We start from the raw sequence: 15,913 nt of genomic DNA, 5'->3' as shown, positions 1-15,913 counted from the left end.
ATTTGCGATACTCGGGATAGGCAGCCACAACGAAATTGAAAGGATATTCTCGACTAAAGTATTTTCCGGTTATTTGACAGATGAGAAATAATTTACAGGTTCCATTTCCCTTAAAATCTCACAACTATAAAGTTTGTGTCGTCCGGTGAAGAGGTTTGATACATTTCTAAGATTAAATTACCAAAAGAGAAAGATTACATGTTTGAGTGATGCAAATCCTGTGCTCTAGGCAAGCATTTCATGCATAACTTACTGCACCGGCTGCGGCTGGCTTGTAACATCAGTTCCGTTTCTGCTCCCAGCCATTCCTGCCCCGTTAGTAGTTGCCGAATCACTGAAAGGAAGTCGATGATCAGGACCAGATGTAGTTGAAGATGATATACGTAACGGGTGGTCAAATTTACAAGTTGGCCCAAATTTGCAAATGCCATAGCGACTGTAATGTGTGCAAATGTTCTGATCCTGGATTTTGAAACAAATTTTGTGTGATCAATGGCGTGCAATCATGTAATATGCGATCAAAACGACGCTCTTAGAACAGAGGGAAGAGAACAATTAGTTAATAATATTTATGATCTGGGAACAATTGTCCTCACATAGTATTTCATTTGTTTTACCTTCATGTATCACAAAGTGAAAACCTTTCTAGGATCATATTCCGAAATTATGAACTCGTTATAAAAGGCACGGTCAGAGAAGGGTGAACTTACCGGTCTCAAAGGCAGGCCCTTGTCACTGAATATGACTGGGGGGGCTACTGCAGTATGATTTTTTGGATGGTGATATTTGCAATTAGATTTAAACTTGCAATCCCCTGTTCTTAAGAAATAATTGCATATGGGTTGGCCAGGTCTTTCTGGGAACTCTTCAACCTGATTCTGGTGTGGATATTGCTTGTAGATGTTGGTTTCAGCCACTGAGTTGTTCATCATGTATGGCGGACGTGCAGGCATGCTTCTTTCTGGTACATATGCTGGAGCCTAAAAGTTCAAAACGAAAAACAATAGGGATACCAATTAACAAAAGGGACCTCACAAACTGATAGATGGCAATTAATGAGTTGTGAACACAGAGATATGAACTAAATAAATTACTGCAACTGTTGCAGACAGCAATTTGTCAAACTATTGGGAACATTAAGTCCTGGTTATAGAACAAAAGTCATGGCATATTTGCACAACCAAATTATTAATTTTACAAGCTAAAAATGAATAAAAAGAGCATGGCCAGAAAAGTATAAGAAAGTTAAACATACAATCATGATCTCATATTCCTGATAAAGTGTAAACTGGTATATCAAAATGATCAACGTTCTTCAAACCCGAGACTATAATATGGCAAAGTTAAATAAAAGCACCTGATAACCATTCCATTCTGAATTTTGAGAAGAAACCACTTGAGGTGGTGGAATCATCAAAGTTGAGTAAACCGGAGCCTCATTCAAAGGCCTTGGTGCAGACCACGGTGCCACTGTTGATTGTGATGCACCTTGTAACGATGCAGGACCACCATTACCATATCCAGATGGGGGATTAGATCCTCCTGTAGTTGTAGGATCAGGGTGGTTAAACCTGCAGTTCGATGCATACTTGCAGGAACCATTTCGCATATAGTAGGGACACTCCCTCTCACCCTGTAACAGGTAAAAATAAATATTCGCAGTAACTGACAGACATAATAAATAGGTCCAACAAACCAAGAAAATAAGCAAAGATAAAATCTTAAAAATTGTGAGTAGATATTCATTTCTTAAAACTTAGCAAGCTAGATATAAAGTGTATACCGGTCGAATTGGCAGGCCCAGAAAGTTAAGCTCAAGAACTGGAGCTACAGAAGGTTTCTCTCTGCTGTGGCTGTATCTGCAATTTTCCCCATACTTACATCCACCCGACCTCAAGTAATACTGCAACAAGCTCAAGTGTTATCTCATCATGAAACTGTTACTAGTCTGCCGTACACATTGCAGATATTTGGATAAAGGCACAAAGAGAAGAATTGTTACTAACATCCGAAAGCATAATTGGAATTACTGTATAAAGGAATACAAGAATGTCATGAAAAAAACATACAATTTCATGAAAACCCATCCGGTGGAGATTGTCTAATTACTTACCAACTTGCTATAATTTAATCAAACAGATGGCATGCCTCCCCATACGATATAGACAAATAAAGTTCAAAATCTCAGGATTCTGTATTAGCTACAAGATAAAAGTTTTTAGCTTTTTTATTCGGTAAATCATGCCAACCGAATTTTCAGATAAGCAGACTTAGAAAACCCCATCATCATAAAAATGACCACTAGGATACCAAATACATGAACTAAAACAAAATATAACGATTTGTGACACGTTGATCAAATAACTGCTCTAAAAACCATAACTTCAAATATAAAATTTCTGTGAATCACAACAATAATAACCTTGCATTCCGTCTGGCTTGGATTCTCTGCCGACTCGTCCTTATCCTTGACCCTTTCCTTAGGCACCTTCAATATGAACAAGTCAAAACACCAGCAAACCGAATGTGGGAACTAATAGCAGAAATGTTCTAATCATACAGCCTAAGCCAATCAGAATTCGCCATCGCCATTTTTAAAACAAAATATCATCGAAAATGTATGTAAACGAAAAAGAATCCAATTTCAGCTACAACCCTAAAAATGCAAACACATAATTGTCTTTGCTGCAGAATTTCAGCTGAAACTAACAGGGGCTGGGCAAACATAAACAAAAAGTTTCGATTTTTAAACCGAAAAATGGAAATAAAGAGTTATACCTGGTTGGGTTTCCTTCTAACAGGGTGATTAAACTTGCAATTGGATCCAAACTTGCAAGACCCGGTCTTTAGATAATACGAACAGTCTTCAGCTTCCGGCCTCACTGGGTACTGATACCTTCTGTTACTTTCCTGAGTTTCCACCGCCTTCTTCTCCTCCACCCCACCGCCATCCTCCTCCCACCCCTGATTTCCTCCCCACCCTTCTCCTCCGTCGCTCTGCTCGCTCTGCTCACTCTGCCTCTCATTTTTCTCTCCATTTACAATCTCAACCTCTTGCGCACCGTAACTCTTCTCTTCTTCCTCCACTCCCTCTCCACCCTCCTCCGCCTTCAAATCCGAAGGGAAAGCACGGTCGAAGTTCCGAATCTCATCAACGATGGAAAGTTCGAAGTTCCGAATCTCAACGGCGGGGTCAAATTGCTGAATCTCGTGGAGGAGGGCAGGGTCGCCATTCCTAATCCTATTGAGCACGGGGGGGTCGAGTGTCCGAATCCAATCAAAGATTTCAGGAACGAGATCGGACCGCGCAGGTGACGGAACAGACGTCGGATTTAGGGGAACTTCGACGCCTTCATAAAATTCCACCTTCTGCAACTCACCAGCTCCATCCTCCGCCTTCAAATCCACCTTCTGCAACTCACCAGCTTCATCCTCTGCCTTCAAATCCACCTTCTGCAACTCACCAGCTTCATCCTCCTCAACCTTCTCTATTGAATCCAGCTTCTGCACCTCATCAGGCTCTCCATCGTCCTCCCCCTCCTCTTTCAAATCCAGTTTCTCGTCGAGGACCGCATGATCGACACCAGAGGGTGCGAGAGCGGGATCGGGAGAAGAAGGCAGAAAGCCCTGGTCGGAATGAGCGTGGCTGGTGCTGGGGGTTTCGGGATCTGGGGGAACAAGAGAGATAGCTTCAGAGATTGCCATTCTCCCTCCACATTTCAAAACCCTAACTCTTCTGAGAAGAAATGAACTGACTCTCCTTGACAGACAGGGAAAGAGATAGAAACGGGGTTGATGTGAAAACCGCCTTTTGGAGGATTTTCTTGCCTTTCTGTGAACACGCAACTTAATCATTTTAGGTAGTATAATGTGATAAAATGCACTTATTTTTACTTTTAATACTTTTTTAATTTTTTAATCGTTGAATTGAATGAATCGATAAAGATTATTAGTAAAGAGTTAACGGGTGTGTGGGATCTGTGAATAGCACGATCTGTATAATAATGGTGATTGTGACGTTTTTATTTGGAGTAATGTTAGATAGACTAACTTTTTAGATCAGATTTGTAAATTACATGTTGTGTTAATTAGTAGGAAATAAGTACGTTAATCGACACTTAAATGATAATTCAATCATTAACAACCATATTGTATGTTTTATAAAATTTGGTTTAAAAAGTTGAGCTCCCTAGTACTAACCTTTTATTTGAGAGAAGTTTAGATAGTACAGATATATTTGTATAGCGACTTCTTATGTCAATGATACAAGATTTGTGTAAGTTTTACTTCACTCAACATTGTACGATCAACCAGGATTGTCACAGTATTATATCGTCATAAATTGGTATAAAACGTCATGGTGACAATATATCTATTTTACATAAATTGCTCTCTGCTTTTAGAGCAACTCCACCGTTGCAAAGGCCTCCCCGTGCTATTCACTATTTAATTCATCTAGTGAACAGTAACTGCCCTTAATGAACAGTAACTTCTTTTTGCATCTCCACTCCTAAACTGAATAGCCATGACAATAGGCACTAAAATATTAGTAGTATTTTTTTATTTATAGTTAATATTATATTATTTAATTTGTATAAATTAATATTATATTATTAATTTATCTTTTCCGAAAATCTTCTTGTCTCTCGAAACTTCTACCATTTTTTTTTCTTCTTCCTTCCCACTCTCGCACTCCCCTCTCCCTCATTGTCTTCCCTTTTTTCTCCGACCGACCGTCTCCCTCCCCACTATCTTTTTCTCCCCCATTTCTCCTTGTTTTCTTCCTCAAAGGAGGAAGCTACGGATTTTGCACCTGATTTGGATCAAAAGGCCAGCAGGTTTTTCTTCTTGTTCCTCAAAGCAGAGAGAAAGCATTACAAATTCGAAATCACAAATCAAATTTCTACTATAATTTATGTCTTACAACCCCAAATTTGATTTCGTTTTTTCCTACAAATTTGTGGAGAAGAGCACTGCAAGTAATTGACTTTTGGGTTTACCGCAGATTTTGATATTTTGTTTAATTGGGATTTATAAGCTTTAATCTTTGAATTGAAGTGTTGTTCATGGTGGATTAAGCCTATTGGAAGCTTAACTGGACAAGTTCATCGCTGAAGGGTTAAATTTCGTTCTTTTCATTGTGCATGCTTTCTGTTTCGTTTTTCCAAAATCCAGCGAGCTCCGTGACCAATCCCGACCAATCTCAACCATGGTTGTTACTCATAGTGGGAGAATCTTGTTCCTTTTCATTTTAGCATCATTTTTGTGATTAAATTACAATTTTTAATGGAGTTTTAAGTCGAGATCGAAATCGGGATGAATTTCTACCAAATATTCCAATGTTCTCCCTCGAGGGTTCCAGTGACCCATGTTTTTAAATCGTGGCTGACGTCAGCCTTGCATCACGTGGCCTTAATGCTCTCAGGCTAGCAACTTATGTCGGGCCTGCTCGGGCTCCATCGCCAGCACACATTGGACCTCCCCACTCGGGCTCTCTGGCCTTGTTTGAGAGCCAATCCTTCAGGCAATAGTCCACGGTGGAACTGCTCTTAAATTATGTTAATAAAAAAAATACAAATACACTTTCTTATATTATAGATTTAATTGGACAAATGGTCCTCATAATTAAAAGATAATTGGAACATAGCTTGTCTAGTACAAAAAAAATTAAAATTTACATCCTTGTGGTGAAAGACCGTTTGACAATTTAGTCTATAAGTGAAACTTCCGTCAAAATAAAGGGGTAAAATGTATTTTCGTGTCCATAAGCTATACATCTCCCCTCTTCTCTCTATCTTCTATCTCGCACTTTCTTGTTGCTCATGGTTAGCCTTGATACGAAGCCAACAACCCTAAACCCTAAATAATCAACGCAAAGTAAATTTACCCTGCTTTACTTATCATGATAGATTGGCTAAACAAAGAAGAAGAAAAAAATCGCACTAAAATGTATTTTTATTGACCAATCATAATTGCTCCCCAAGGGTTTTAATCTTATTATTTATTTGTTTTTTTATTAAAAAGGGCTATCTTCCTACCATATAACCACAAAGACCACATATCAATTAAGCTTATGATATAATAAAATATTAAAAAAAAAATTAGAGGAGCTATCGTTCGACTATCATATTTTTGTTCATGAATGAACTGACATGTCGTTTTATCAGGAGATCTGATTGCTGCTTCTCACCGGTAGAGTAAACTTACCATATCAAATCAATATCACATGTTGCGTGACATTAGATTCTTTATTTGACATGAAATGAAATGATCTGTTTTGGTTTGTTTACTACAAATACATGAATATAAAAAAATCACAGCCAATCACGAGCGAGTGTGGGTGATCAATTGATGTTCATATATGATTATGGAGAACGCACTTACATTTAGGTTAACAATCGATAAGTCGTGTGTGAACAAGTACAACTAAACAAGCATTGGCCGTAGATGCATTTTTTTTTTTAAAACAATCGATAGCGTTAAAGAGTTAAATTGATAAATGTTACGATCATTTTGTTATTAAAGAAAACTCTACTAATTTGTGTATGTATCTCAAGGTCAGTGAGAGTAATCTTATAAGGCTTTTTATATCAGTACCCCACAAAATGTTGAATGCACCTCACATTAAAATTTAATATTAAATAACTTATTTACTTTACTATGCAATGACAATTTTGACCTTATTAGGTTCAAAAAAAAACAAAATTCTATATACACCCCAAATCACTTTTAACGTATTATTTATCTTCTTCAACTATCAAAACTCCTCCGACCCTCCATTATTGAACAAAACCCTAACCAATGAAATTACAAACATGTTGATTGAGAAAATTTATTTTTGACGGATGAAACACGAAATCGATGTTTCGGAAGCTTCACATGAGGTAAGACTTCATATTTTTATTGTTTTAGTGATTTTGACGACATCGATAATTATTTAATCTTGTTTTTGATGCGTTATTCAAACTTCTATGTTCGTATTCATCTTTCAGAAATCACAGAGATTATATGAAGAATTAAACACTTAAAATTACCATCAAATATTAAAAACAAATGACACGGGTTTCAATAGTGGAATTGAAAACAATCCACATATGCTTTAAATCTCAAGCGGCATCTTTTGTCAAAAATTTTAGTCGGTATGTTTTGTCCAAATTAAAAGCTTTATAAGATTTAAGAAAGGTGGGATGTATTGAAAATACGGGGTGCATGTAGAAAATGTAGAGTGTATATTAAGAATGTGGGGTGTGATGGTATTATGGGGTGTATTAAGATAATTTTTAATTGAAAAAGCAAATGCGGGATGTATTAAGTATGTGGGGTTTATTCAACAATTTATGGGGTGTTAATATAATAAGCCATCTTATAATTATATTTCTTATTTTGAATATTTTTTAGGATAATTTGCTTGCTTAAATTGGTCAAAATTACTGGTTGTGGAATTAACAAGTCTTCTCTAAGAACTATGAAAGAAAGATATGAATGAGACATTTTATGTGATAAGAATTTAAATATTTCGAAACGATCACATAAATTGTTAGGCTTGTCTCCTTAAGCATATATCGAAAGAGTTCTGAATATATATGATATTGAATTCATTATGTGTTGAAGGAATTGTAGCTTGCTTTGAGGCCACAGTCCATGAAGTCTAGTTGCGAATTTTTCCTCCAATAATGTCTTCGTCAGAGACTGTTCCTGTTATCGTACATCCAATCTCATACATGTATACATATATTGGAAAACATGAAATATTCAGAAACATCACCGATTTTTGAGCTCAGGGTGCCAATGATTTACATCTAGCTAGTCTAATAACATAACATGTTAGATTATTCGGAAACAAGGTAGGCATTAACATACTGAACATGTTATTCATGGGCAGTAACTGCAAAGAGGCGAGTCTAACAAGATCCAAATGAATGAGATTAGCATCTGAAATTTCAATTAAAACAGGATTAGCATGTGATCCTCCTCAGAGAAAATGTGCTTAATATCCGAGGAATTGCTCTTTGTTGAGATAAATGGATGGGCCAAATGAAGGCCCAAGGGAAATCAGAATCAATGGTTACTCTGAATTGCAATTACAGGGGAAACCCTAGCCCTCCCCTTCTCTCCTAATTTATGAATTGAAAGTGGAACAACAGATTCATTAGTCAAGATACATGATTGCATCTGTTTTCCATTATCAAGTCACTTCTTACTCTTCTTCACCGAATGCCCGGTCTTGCGCTTGTGACGGCTGAAATCTGACACAAATCGAAAGGTCTGTGCACACCCTGGCTCAGCGCATACATACGGACGAGCACCTGTGTGAACCCTAATGTGCTCAGTGCGAGCCCATGCCCACTTGAATGTCATCTTGCAGCCCTTCCAAGGGCATCGAAGGGGGCGATCATCTGTGTGAACACGACGATGCTGTACCAGATACTTGTGCGAGAAGAATTTCTTTCCACACCCCTTGACTGGACATATGTTTCTTTTGTGGAGGGAAAGATCATGTCTTGAGGCAAAACTCATGGTACAGCCTTCAAAATCACATACGAATTCTGCATCCTCTTCCTTCAATTTTGTTTCATTTCGGCCACCCTGAGCTTTCCCGGCTGAAGCATTCTTTGCCTTTTTCCTAGCAGTCTGTTGCTGCTCTTTTGGTTTGGTTCCAGGGACTTTCGAGGGCTTAGGAGCTCTTTTTCTAAGGCGCGTGCTAGGCCCACCTTCTGTCTCCTCTTCAGCATATAAATCAAAGCTGTTCTGCTCAGACTGATTATTTCGGAGCCTAGGTGTCTGCTTCTTTGTTTGCTGAGGGGTTTGTTGATTTCTTGGAGTGCGGGTACCTTGTTTCACAAGAGGAGCGGTCCCTTGTTTCACTTGGCGAGGGGTTTCTTGTCTCATTTTCCCACGGGTCTCTGGTTTGGTTTGCTTGTTTCGAAGAATCCTCTTATGCTGCTGAAAATTATCTTCCGGTGTTTCATCCAGAGCGGTATCTTCTCTCTCAATGAATCTGGCTCTGGCCTGCTTGCTTCTAGAAATGCTCCTTCGTTGTTGATGAGAACCGAACCCGTGAACATCCTCTGAAATCAAATTTTCTCTCCCAGTGCATTTAGTTGTCTTGCTTCTAAGGACTCTCTGCGGCTGATGAGAACTACCCTCAAACGAATCATCTGAAACCACATCTGTTTCCACAGGTTTGAATTGCTTACTTTTAGCAGTTCTCTTATGCTGCTGATGAGATTCAACTCCCATTGAATCATCTGAAACGTCACTTCTCTCAATATACTTGACTTGCTCGCTGTGAAGAAACCTCCCATTTTGCTGAAGAGAATCATCATCTTGCATTGAATCATCTGAAACTGCATCTTCTGTCTCAACATGCTTGGGTTTCTTGGTTCGGCCACTCTCAGTATGTTTGGCTTGCTTGCTCTTAGGAAGCCTCCTTTGCTGCTGAGGAGAGTTATCATCTACTGAATAATCTGAAACTGCATCTTCTTTATCAAAACATCTAGCTTTCTTGGTTGTTCGAGTATCAGCAGTCATTTTCCTCTTCCTAGCATACTTCTTAACCGTCTTCTCAGTTTTGCATGTGATTTCTGATTTGACCTCATGATCCTCATCTGGCATTGCCCAAGCACGGAAGGTCCGCTCTTCTTCATCTTCTGCTACTTCTACTTCTTCCTCGGGATCCCTTTTTACTAGAAAAGAATGAACTTGGTTTGACATCCACACTTTACCACACCATTTCCCAGCCACTACCTTTTTTGGCTTGCCACCTCTCCTCCCATAGGCATCAATTCTTGTGGGCGAACTAGCGGGAGAGCTCCGGCCAAATGCTTTGTATATAACAGAATTGTATGGCATCTGCTTACTATAAAGATGAGAGCGGCTAAGGCTGGCACTGTAGAAGAGATTGATCCCCAACTTTACAGCCCAGTCCCCGTTCCCAGCAATGGCCTCCTCGCTATCCAGAGCTAACTGAATCCTTGTCTCATCTTCCTTGGCGGCATTCATGAATGCCATATCATTCCAGAGATAACTTATTCCCAGTTCTTCTGCCATAGATTTTGCTTCATCCTCTATCCTGGGGTAGTCTGCAAATATTTGTATTGATAATCAGAGGGATGATTAGAGGATAAATGCTTACCCGTAGCCATAGCCAGAAATGGTTGGCTACTTAAAATTTTGAAATATTCAAGACAAGTAAATAAAACAACCAAGCTTAAGAACTTCTTGGTGTAAAGAAGACTGTAAATAGCATGTATCTACGTTTCCCATCCGTGGCAGACTTGGCAGTTCTATTTTTGCGTAAAACAAATTCCACCAAGCAAAGGAAATAGTATGGATTCATAGTGGCTCACATATAAATACAAAGTAAGTATCATCTTTAGTACATCAGTGATACACTACCTAACAAAACATTTTGACAAGTGGCTGATAAACTGATAACGGTATAAACTAGAAAAGTAACTCTACCATATCGTATATACTCATGTTCAACGGTATTTGCTAAACAGGTCAAAATGCACAGAACTGAGTTAAACAGAAAATAAAAGAAATAAGCAAAGAAAACTATTATTATACAAACTTTCTAGGGCAACAACGCACCTGGATGACAAAGGAGCAATATATGGACACCGCCAATTGAACGAAGCTGCTGCTCAACCTCTACAGCATGCTCAAGGCAGAATACATGCATTCTAGAAGAGTCTTCGTCGCATCCTGGATGAAATGACATACTTTTTTTCTGTATTGGTACGATAGCCTTACCAAATCCTGTTGCTGTGGAAGCAGAATTACTAGTTTTGAAATCAGCAGAGCAGTCAAAGTTTTGAAGGCTGCTATCCTTGAAATTAGCTATTTTTCGTCCATCTGTCGCATAGTGATCAAAAGTTTGGAGATGAAGTTCATTCTCACAACCAGATCCTTGTGACGAGGGACTGTGAGCCCCACTTGTACCAGCATAAGGGTTTCTCCAAGGAGGACTAGCACTCTGGTCTCTATATCTACTTTCCAAAGAGCAGTTTGTCATGTTCGGTTCATCAGAACAGACAGGAACATCTGGTTCAACCTGATCTTCCTCCGAGTCAGATGAATTTCCATAATTCAAAGCTACCAGCCCAAGAGCTGAAGTCTCTCTCGGCATTTCAGTATTTGAAACCACTTCATTACCTTGATCAACCACCTGAATTTGACAATCACCAGATTGAACAAGCACGTCATATAAACCAGCAGGGCCATTGTATTCCTCCAATCCTGTTTTTGACAAATAAACATATTAACGTTCAACATTTAGAATTCTATTAAGGCAAAGTAGAACCATTATACAGAAAGACATTTCCAGAGGAGGCAGAATAATAGGCAGGTAAAGTCTATACAGAAACTCAAACAACACTGCTTATAATCAGATATAGATACTATATAACAAATATGGTGGCCTTAGTAAGACTGAAAAACGAGACAAGCACACACTGATTCAACTTTAGTATAATAGTTGATGCATCTTAAGATGAGCCATGGGAGAAAAGAAATGTAAGTTTGGCATTTCGTCCCCGAGATTGCATAGACCAATGGAAATGCCAGACTTTCCTCAACTGTGAACCAACACGTAATTTTCAACAAACAGAATATTTTAGACCAACAGAAGGAGAAGAATATCGAAATGGAACCAACCTGTGCAAGGAGCATTTTTTGAAGTAATTGGATCTCCAGTTGCAACCGGGAACACCTCACTAGCCAATCCAGATCCAACAACCCAATCATTGAAAAAGCTACAATCTGCCGACATAAGATATCTGGCTGCTTCTTCTGTTGGTTGAATAATAGCAACACAAGCAAAGCTCAAAATTCCACACGTAACACAAGAAAACAGTCTCTGATCTGACAACCCCTCCCCTTCAACATTACTTTCTCTTTCACAGTTCAAGTTTGACCTCTTCGAATTCAGGCCACGTACATTGTTAGATCCACTTAAAGAGGCAAGAGTATTACTTTCACTTGGAGATGCAAGTTTTCCTCTCACTGAATAGAAACCTTTAACCTGCTGCCTGTCTATCATGAGACCATCAGAAACGGAGCCTGAGGATTTCATTTCTTCCCTCAGACTGTGTGAACCCTGGGAAAATCCAGGGTTTACTCTTGACTGTGAACCAACACGTAATTTTGAACAAACAGAAAGGTCTGAAGAACTTTGCGGTAGAAGGACAATTGGTGACCCTTTTCCAAGAACATTAAGCAGGTCATTGTTCTGAATGACATCCTGTACAAATAGCTCTTTAACTACTATGTCTCCTTCACACTTTCTCTTATCTTTCAGTCGAGAACTCCGTGGTTCAGAACTAATGCGCGAAGGCATTCTGCAAGGAGAGCATTAGGTAATTGAGGGATCTATACACTTAACCACCCGTTTTATCTTTTGGATCTATAGCACATCTAAAGTTCATTTAATAAATTATGTAAACGTTGTGGCACATTTTCAACCAATTTATATTATTAAACGTGCTTTTTTCCTGAAATCTTGCAATCCCTGTTTTCAAACTCAATAAATTGGTCAACTAATGTGTGTGTGTGTGTGCCTGAAAAGGGATGTTATAAAGGTCACGGACAAACCTTGAACACAATGCTAAAGCAAGATCATAAAGTAATTGAAAATGAGACACCATCGGAGGATAATTGATTGAAGCTCGTCGAATAGCAGCATCTTTTGCAACCCTCAACCACTCAGGAGTTGCAATATTAGCTGCCTCTGCACAATTAAATCCTACATAAAATTCGAACAAATGATATAGTTATCTTCATTTCTATAAAAAACAAAGACAAGAACAATGATTACTTAATTCAATTAATTAAAGTGAGAACAATGATATAGTTATCTCACCATGACTGAATCCAGTGTGATATGCTCTTGGGAAAGTGACAACAAACTCCCCGGCATTTTGCACAAGCCTGAATAAAAGAAATTACAGGTGTAAGAAATACATGGATGTATTGACACCACAACACCGAGGTACTCTAGGAATGCTACAGGGTACTCCTACGAAGAACAACTTGGCAGTGTTGCATAAATAACTTTCCAGGGAAGAAAAATTTAATATTCTTGGATCAAAGAGCAAAGGTAATGTAACTTGGCGTGAATCAAACAGGTTGACGTTGATGCTTCTTTCAAATATCAGACCAAAGCATAATCAATAGCATCATGACCTTAAAGGCAACAAGAGTACATTCAGTAGACAAAGCAATGGTCAAGGAGTTACCTGCAGCATGGAATTCCTGAACTGACAAATACTTCAGGCGACATCACAGTAGTCTTCTCGCCAAGGGTTGAAAAGGTAACTGATGGAAGACATATTCTAATAAAGGTTAATCGCTCAGAGAGTATCAAAAATCAATTCAAGCACAAGCTCTTGAAGTCTACATTGACAAGTGACGCCATTACATTGCAATTCTTAGTGTACAAAGAAAAGGAAGTAGGAAACACATACTGCAAATTAGTAAAGAGGAATGCAAAAGGAGCATCACTGACTCTCAAAACTACACATCAAACTTCAAAAGAAATACTCAAAATCAACCACTCTTAGTTTGCTAGCAATCCTTAATTAATATCCTGACACTTTGCTCGCAAGCCGAATCACTAGTTCGCATATATCAGACCACCAACCCTCACTAAGAATCCACTCTTGTCACCATTCTAAAAGTCTTAGGCGTTAAGGTCATTCATCTTAACAAGTAATGCTTCCCACTGTTACGTCCTAACAAAGACAACTTCACTTAACAACATCCAATAAATTTGGCAGTATTTCATACGAACAAATAACATCAAATAAACAGTTTAATGAACCTTTCAAAAAAATTCAAACAAAACAAAACACAATTAGAAACAGAGGATCAACAAGTTTCACAGTTCACTGTTTCGGTCCTGTAAAAATTCAACATTGCCCTGGACTCACCAAGAGGATTGATCTCTCCTGCATAGCCCTGTACCCTCACGACCTCCTCGAATGCAACCGCAGCGTCCTTTGGCACGCCATACCATGTCTTCCCTGCTCCCATATGCAGGTAATTCAGGCTATGCAAGTCATGGTCCTCCACATGCCAAGCAAACCAGCTGAACAACATAGCAATATACACCATAGGCGAAGTAACCCCCGGAATCTCCTCCTTCATAAACCTCAACAACGACCCCTTTGACCTCGACACCCCCCTCATATTCCACGCAGTCTCACCAAGAGTCACATTGTCCCCTGCATCTCTACTAGTACTACAACTCTTTCTCGCACCCAACGGCATGAAAGCCGAACCAGGCATGTCGTTGGCATACTCCACCGAAAAGGGTTTATCCACAGTCGCCTTCCAGTAAAGTGTTTCAATTTCCAGCGGTGAAAGCCCTCCCTTCTTGCTACATTTTCTCAAGTAACTCTTCTCAAAGCTCTTCGCTTTCACTTCGAATTCCTGGAAAGTATATTGCTCGCCGCTCTGCCACACGGGTCGGTGCACGGGCCGTGGCCTCCGAGGGCAGAACCCGATCTGCTGCTGCCGGGTAGTGAATGTGGGCTCAGATTTCGGGCACGAAGAACCCGAAACCCCCGCCCGAGCAGCCAGAGACCGGTTCAAGTTCCCAATTGTGGTCTTCTTCGTGGAAGGCGGCACCGGCGGCACGATTTTACAGATTCCGTACTGGGAAGCCTCCTTCTCGATCTTGAAAATGTAGGCAATCGGATCTTGGAACTCAGCCCAAGTGGGGTGGTACTCTGGAGCTACAGGTAGGGTTTTGAGCCATGGAAACACCTCCGGGTTCGCCTCTGCTATCAACCCAGAAGAAGCCGCCATTGAAACCAGCAACCAAGCAATCCGCGTGAAATTCTGAGATTTGGGTTTTGATTCAAAACCCCATTTCGGGAAGCGAATTGGGGAGCGGAAGGAGGAGGACTTCAGATTCTTGGGTGCTTCATTTGGGTTTTTTTTTCTTGGTATTTTCCTCTGTTTTTCTATATTATTCTACAGGGGAGAGAAAGGAGAAGAAAAAAATAGTGTAAATTTGGGGCAGGGGAGGAGGCAACTCTGTGTGTGTGTGGGTGTGAGCAGTGTGTGTGAGGGAGACATGTGAGTGGGGCGTTTATTCTGGTTTTGTGCCACTCTTCGAAACTGACATTGATGTTCACTATTTTTACCTTTGTGCCATTTTTTTTAATTTTTTTTATTGGTTTTTTCAGTTTTTGTAATTTCTAGGATGACGTTCGTGAATTTATCGTTTGGATAATGCGAAAGAAAAAATATATATATTCATCCAACTCATGTGTTATTGAGAACAAATTTTGGAAGGTGAATTCATTCGTGAATTCTACATATAAAGTAAATTTATGTATTTTGTGTTGCTAATTTGCATGTATTGTCTGAATTTATAAATGTAACAGATTGTTTGTTATTGATGAGCAATTACATGAACTATTTCACATGAATTATTCTATATTCTTTCTTCGTTTGTTTATTTTAAACTTATATTTTGCGTTCTTAGAATTTAGGGTGCGAAGTCAAAAATTTAAGTAAGAGATTGAACCTTAATGTGAGAGCGAAGGCATGTGCCTCTGGGCCTATGCTCCCAATGCCACTGTTCTAATGTAATATAGTTTATCAAATTTTTAAGTCTTTTCTCAAATATCATTTCTGTAAAATAAAAAATAAAAATCAACAAATCTGACCATCATATATTACCTTGATTTGAAATACAAGGTCTAAAAGTTCGAATTTTATAAATAACAAGTTCGAAACCAACTTATTCTTTCGTCGTATAAAAAAGGCACAAACTGGAATGAAATGAATATGAAACTTTATTCAAATTCTATCTGTTAATTACTTTGCACGGGAGTCTTCGATTCGGTGGACTCAGGACTGTACATTCCGTTTGACTAGTCTAATTTATTTGATTGCT

The 15,913-nt window shown here is 39.0% G+C and overlaps 2 protein-coding genes across 4 annotated transcripts; both read right to left on the bottom strand.

The window, feature by feature from the left end:
• Positions 1-32: 32 nt before the first annotated feature.
• Positions 33-3,845, bottom strand: LOC137713797 (zinc finger CCCH domain-containing protein 67). 3 transcript variants are annotated; one of them, XM_068453152.2, is made up of 6 exons: positions 2,779-3,845; positions 2,423-2,488; positions 1,784-1,903; positions 1,358-1,633; positions 711-980; positions 33-462 (listed from the first exon to the last, which is right to left on the bottom strand). In XM_068453152.2, the coding sequence occupies exons 1-6, from the start codon at positions 3,703-3,705 to the stop codon at positions 250-252; spliced, it is 1,872 nt and encodes a 623-aa protein (XP_068309253.1). In that variant the 5' UTR covers positions 3,706-3,845; the 3' UTR covers positions 33-249. The 3 variants fall into 3 exon arrangements, with proteins under 3 accessions (XP_068309253.1, XP_068309255.1, XP_088540901.1); XM_068453154.2 differs by having other exon boundaries at positions 33-334; XM_088684775.1 differs by lacking the exon at positions 2,423-2,488.
• Positions 3,846-7,993: 4,148 nt separating this feature from the next.
• On the bottom strand, positions 7,994-15,072 carry LOC137713717 (lysine-specific demethylase REF6). The gene is made up of 7 exons (XM_068453059.2): positions 13,935-15,072; positions 13,242-13,320; positions 12,866-12,933; positions 12,598-12,748; positions 11,662-12,344; positions 10,597-11,244; positions 7,994-10,082 (listed from the first exon to the last, which is right to left on the bottom strand). The coding sequence occupies exons 1-7, from the start codon at positions 14,812-14,814 to the stop codon at positions 8,191-8,193; spliced, it is 4,401 nt and encodes a 1,466-aa protein (XP_068309160.2). The 5' UTR covers positions 14,815-15,072; the 3' UTR covers positions 7,994-8,190.
• Between the last annotated feature and the right edge of the window lie 841 nt (positions 15,073-15,913).

Source organism: Pyrus communis, chromosome 14 (assembly GCF_041283825.1).
Source record: "Pyrus communis isolate YQ-2024b chromosome 14, ASM4128382v1, whole genome shotgun sequence".
Taxonomy (NCBI): Eukaryota; Viridiplantae; Streptophyta; class Magnoliopsida; order Rosales; family Rosaceae; genus Pyrus; species Pyrus communis.
This window is presented reverse-complemented; position numbering and strand designations above follow the sequence as displayed.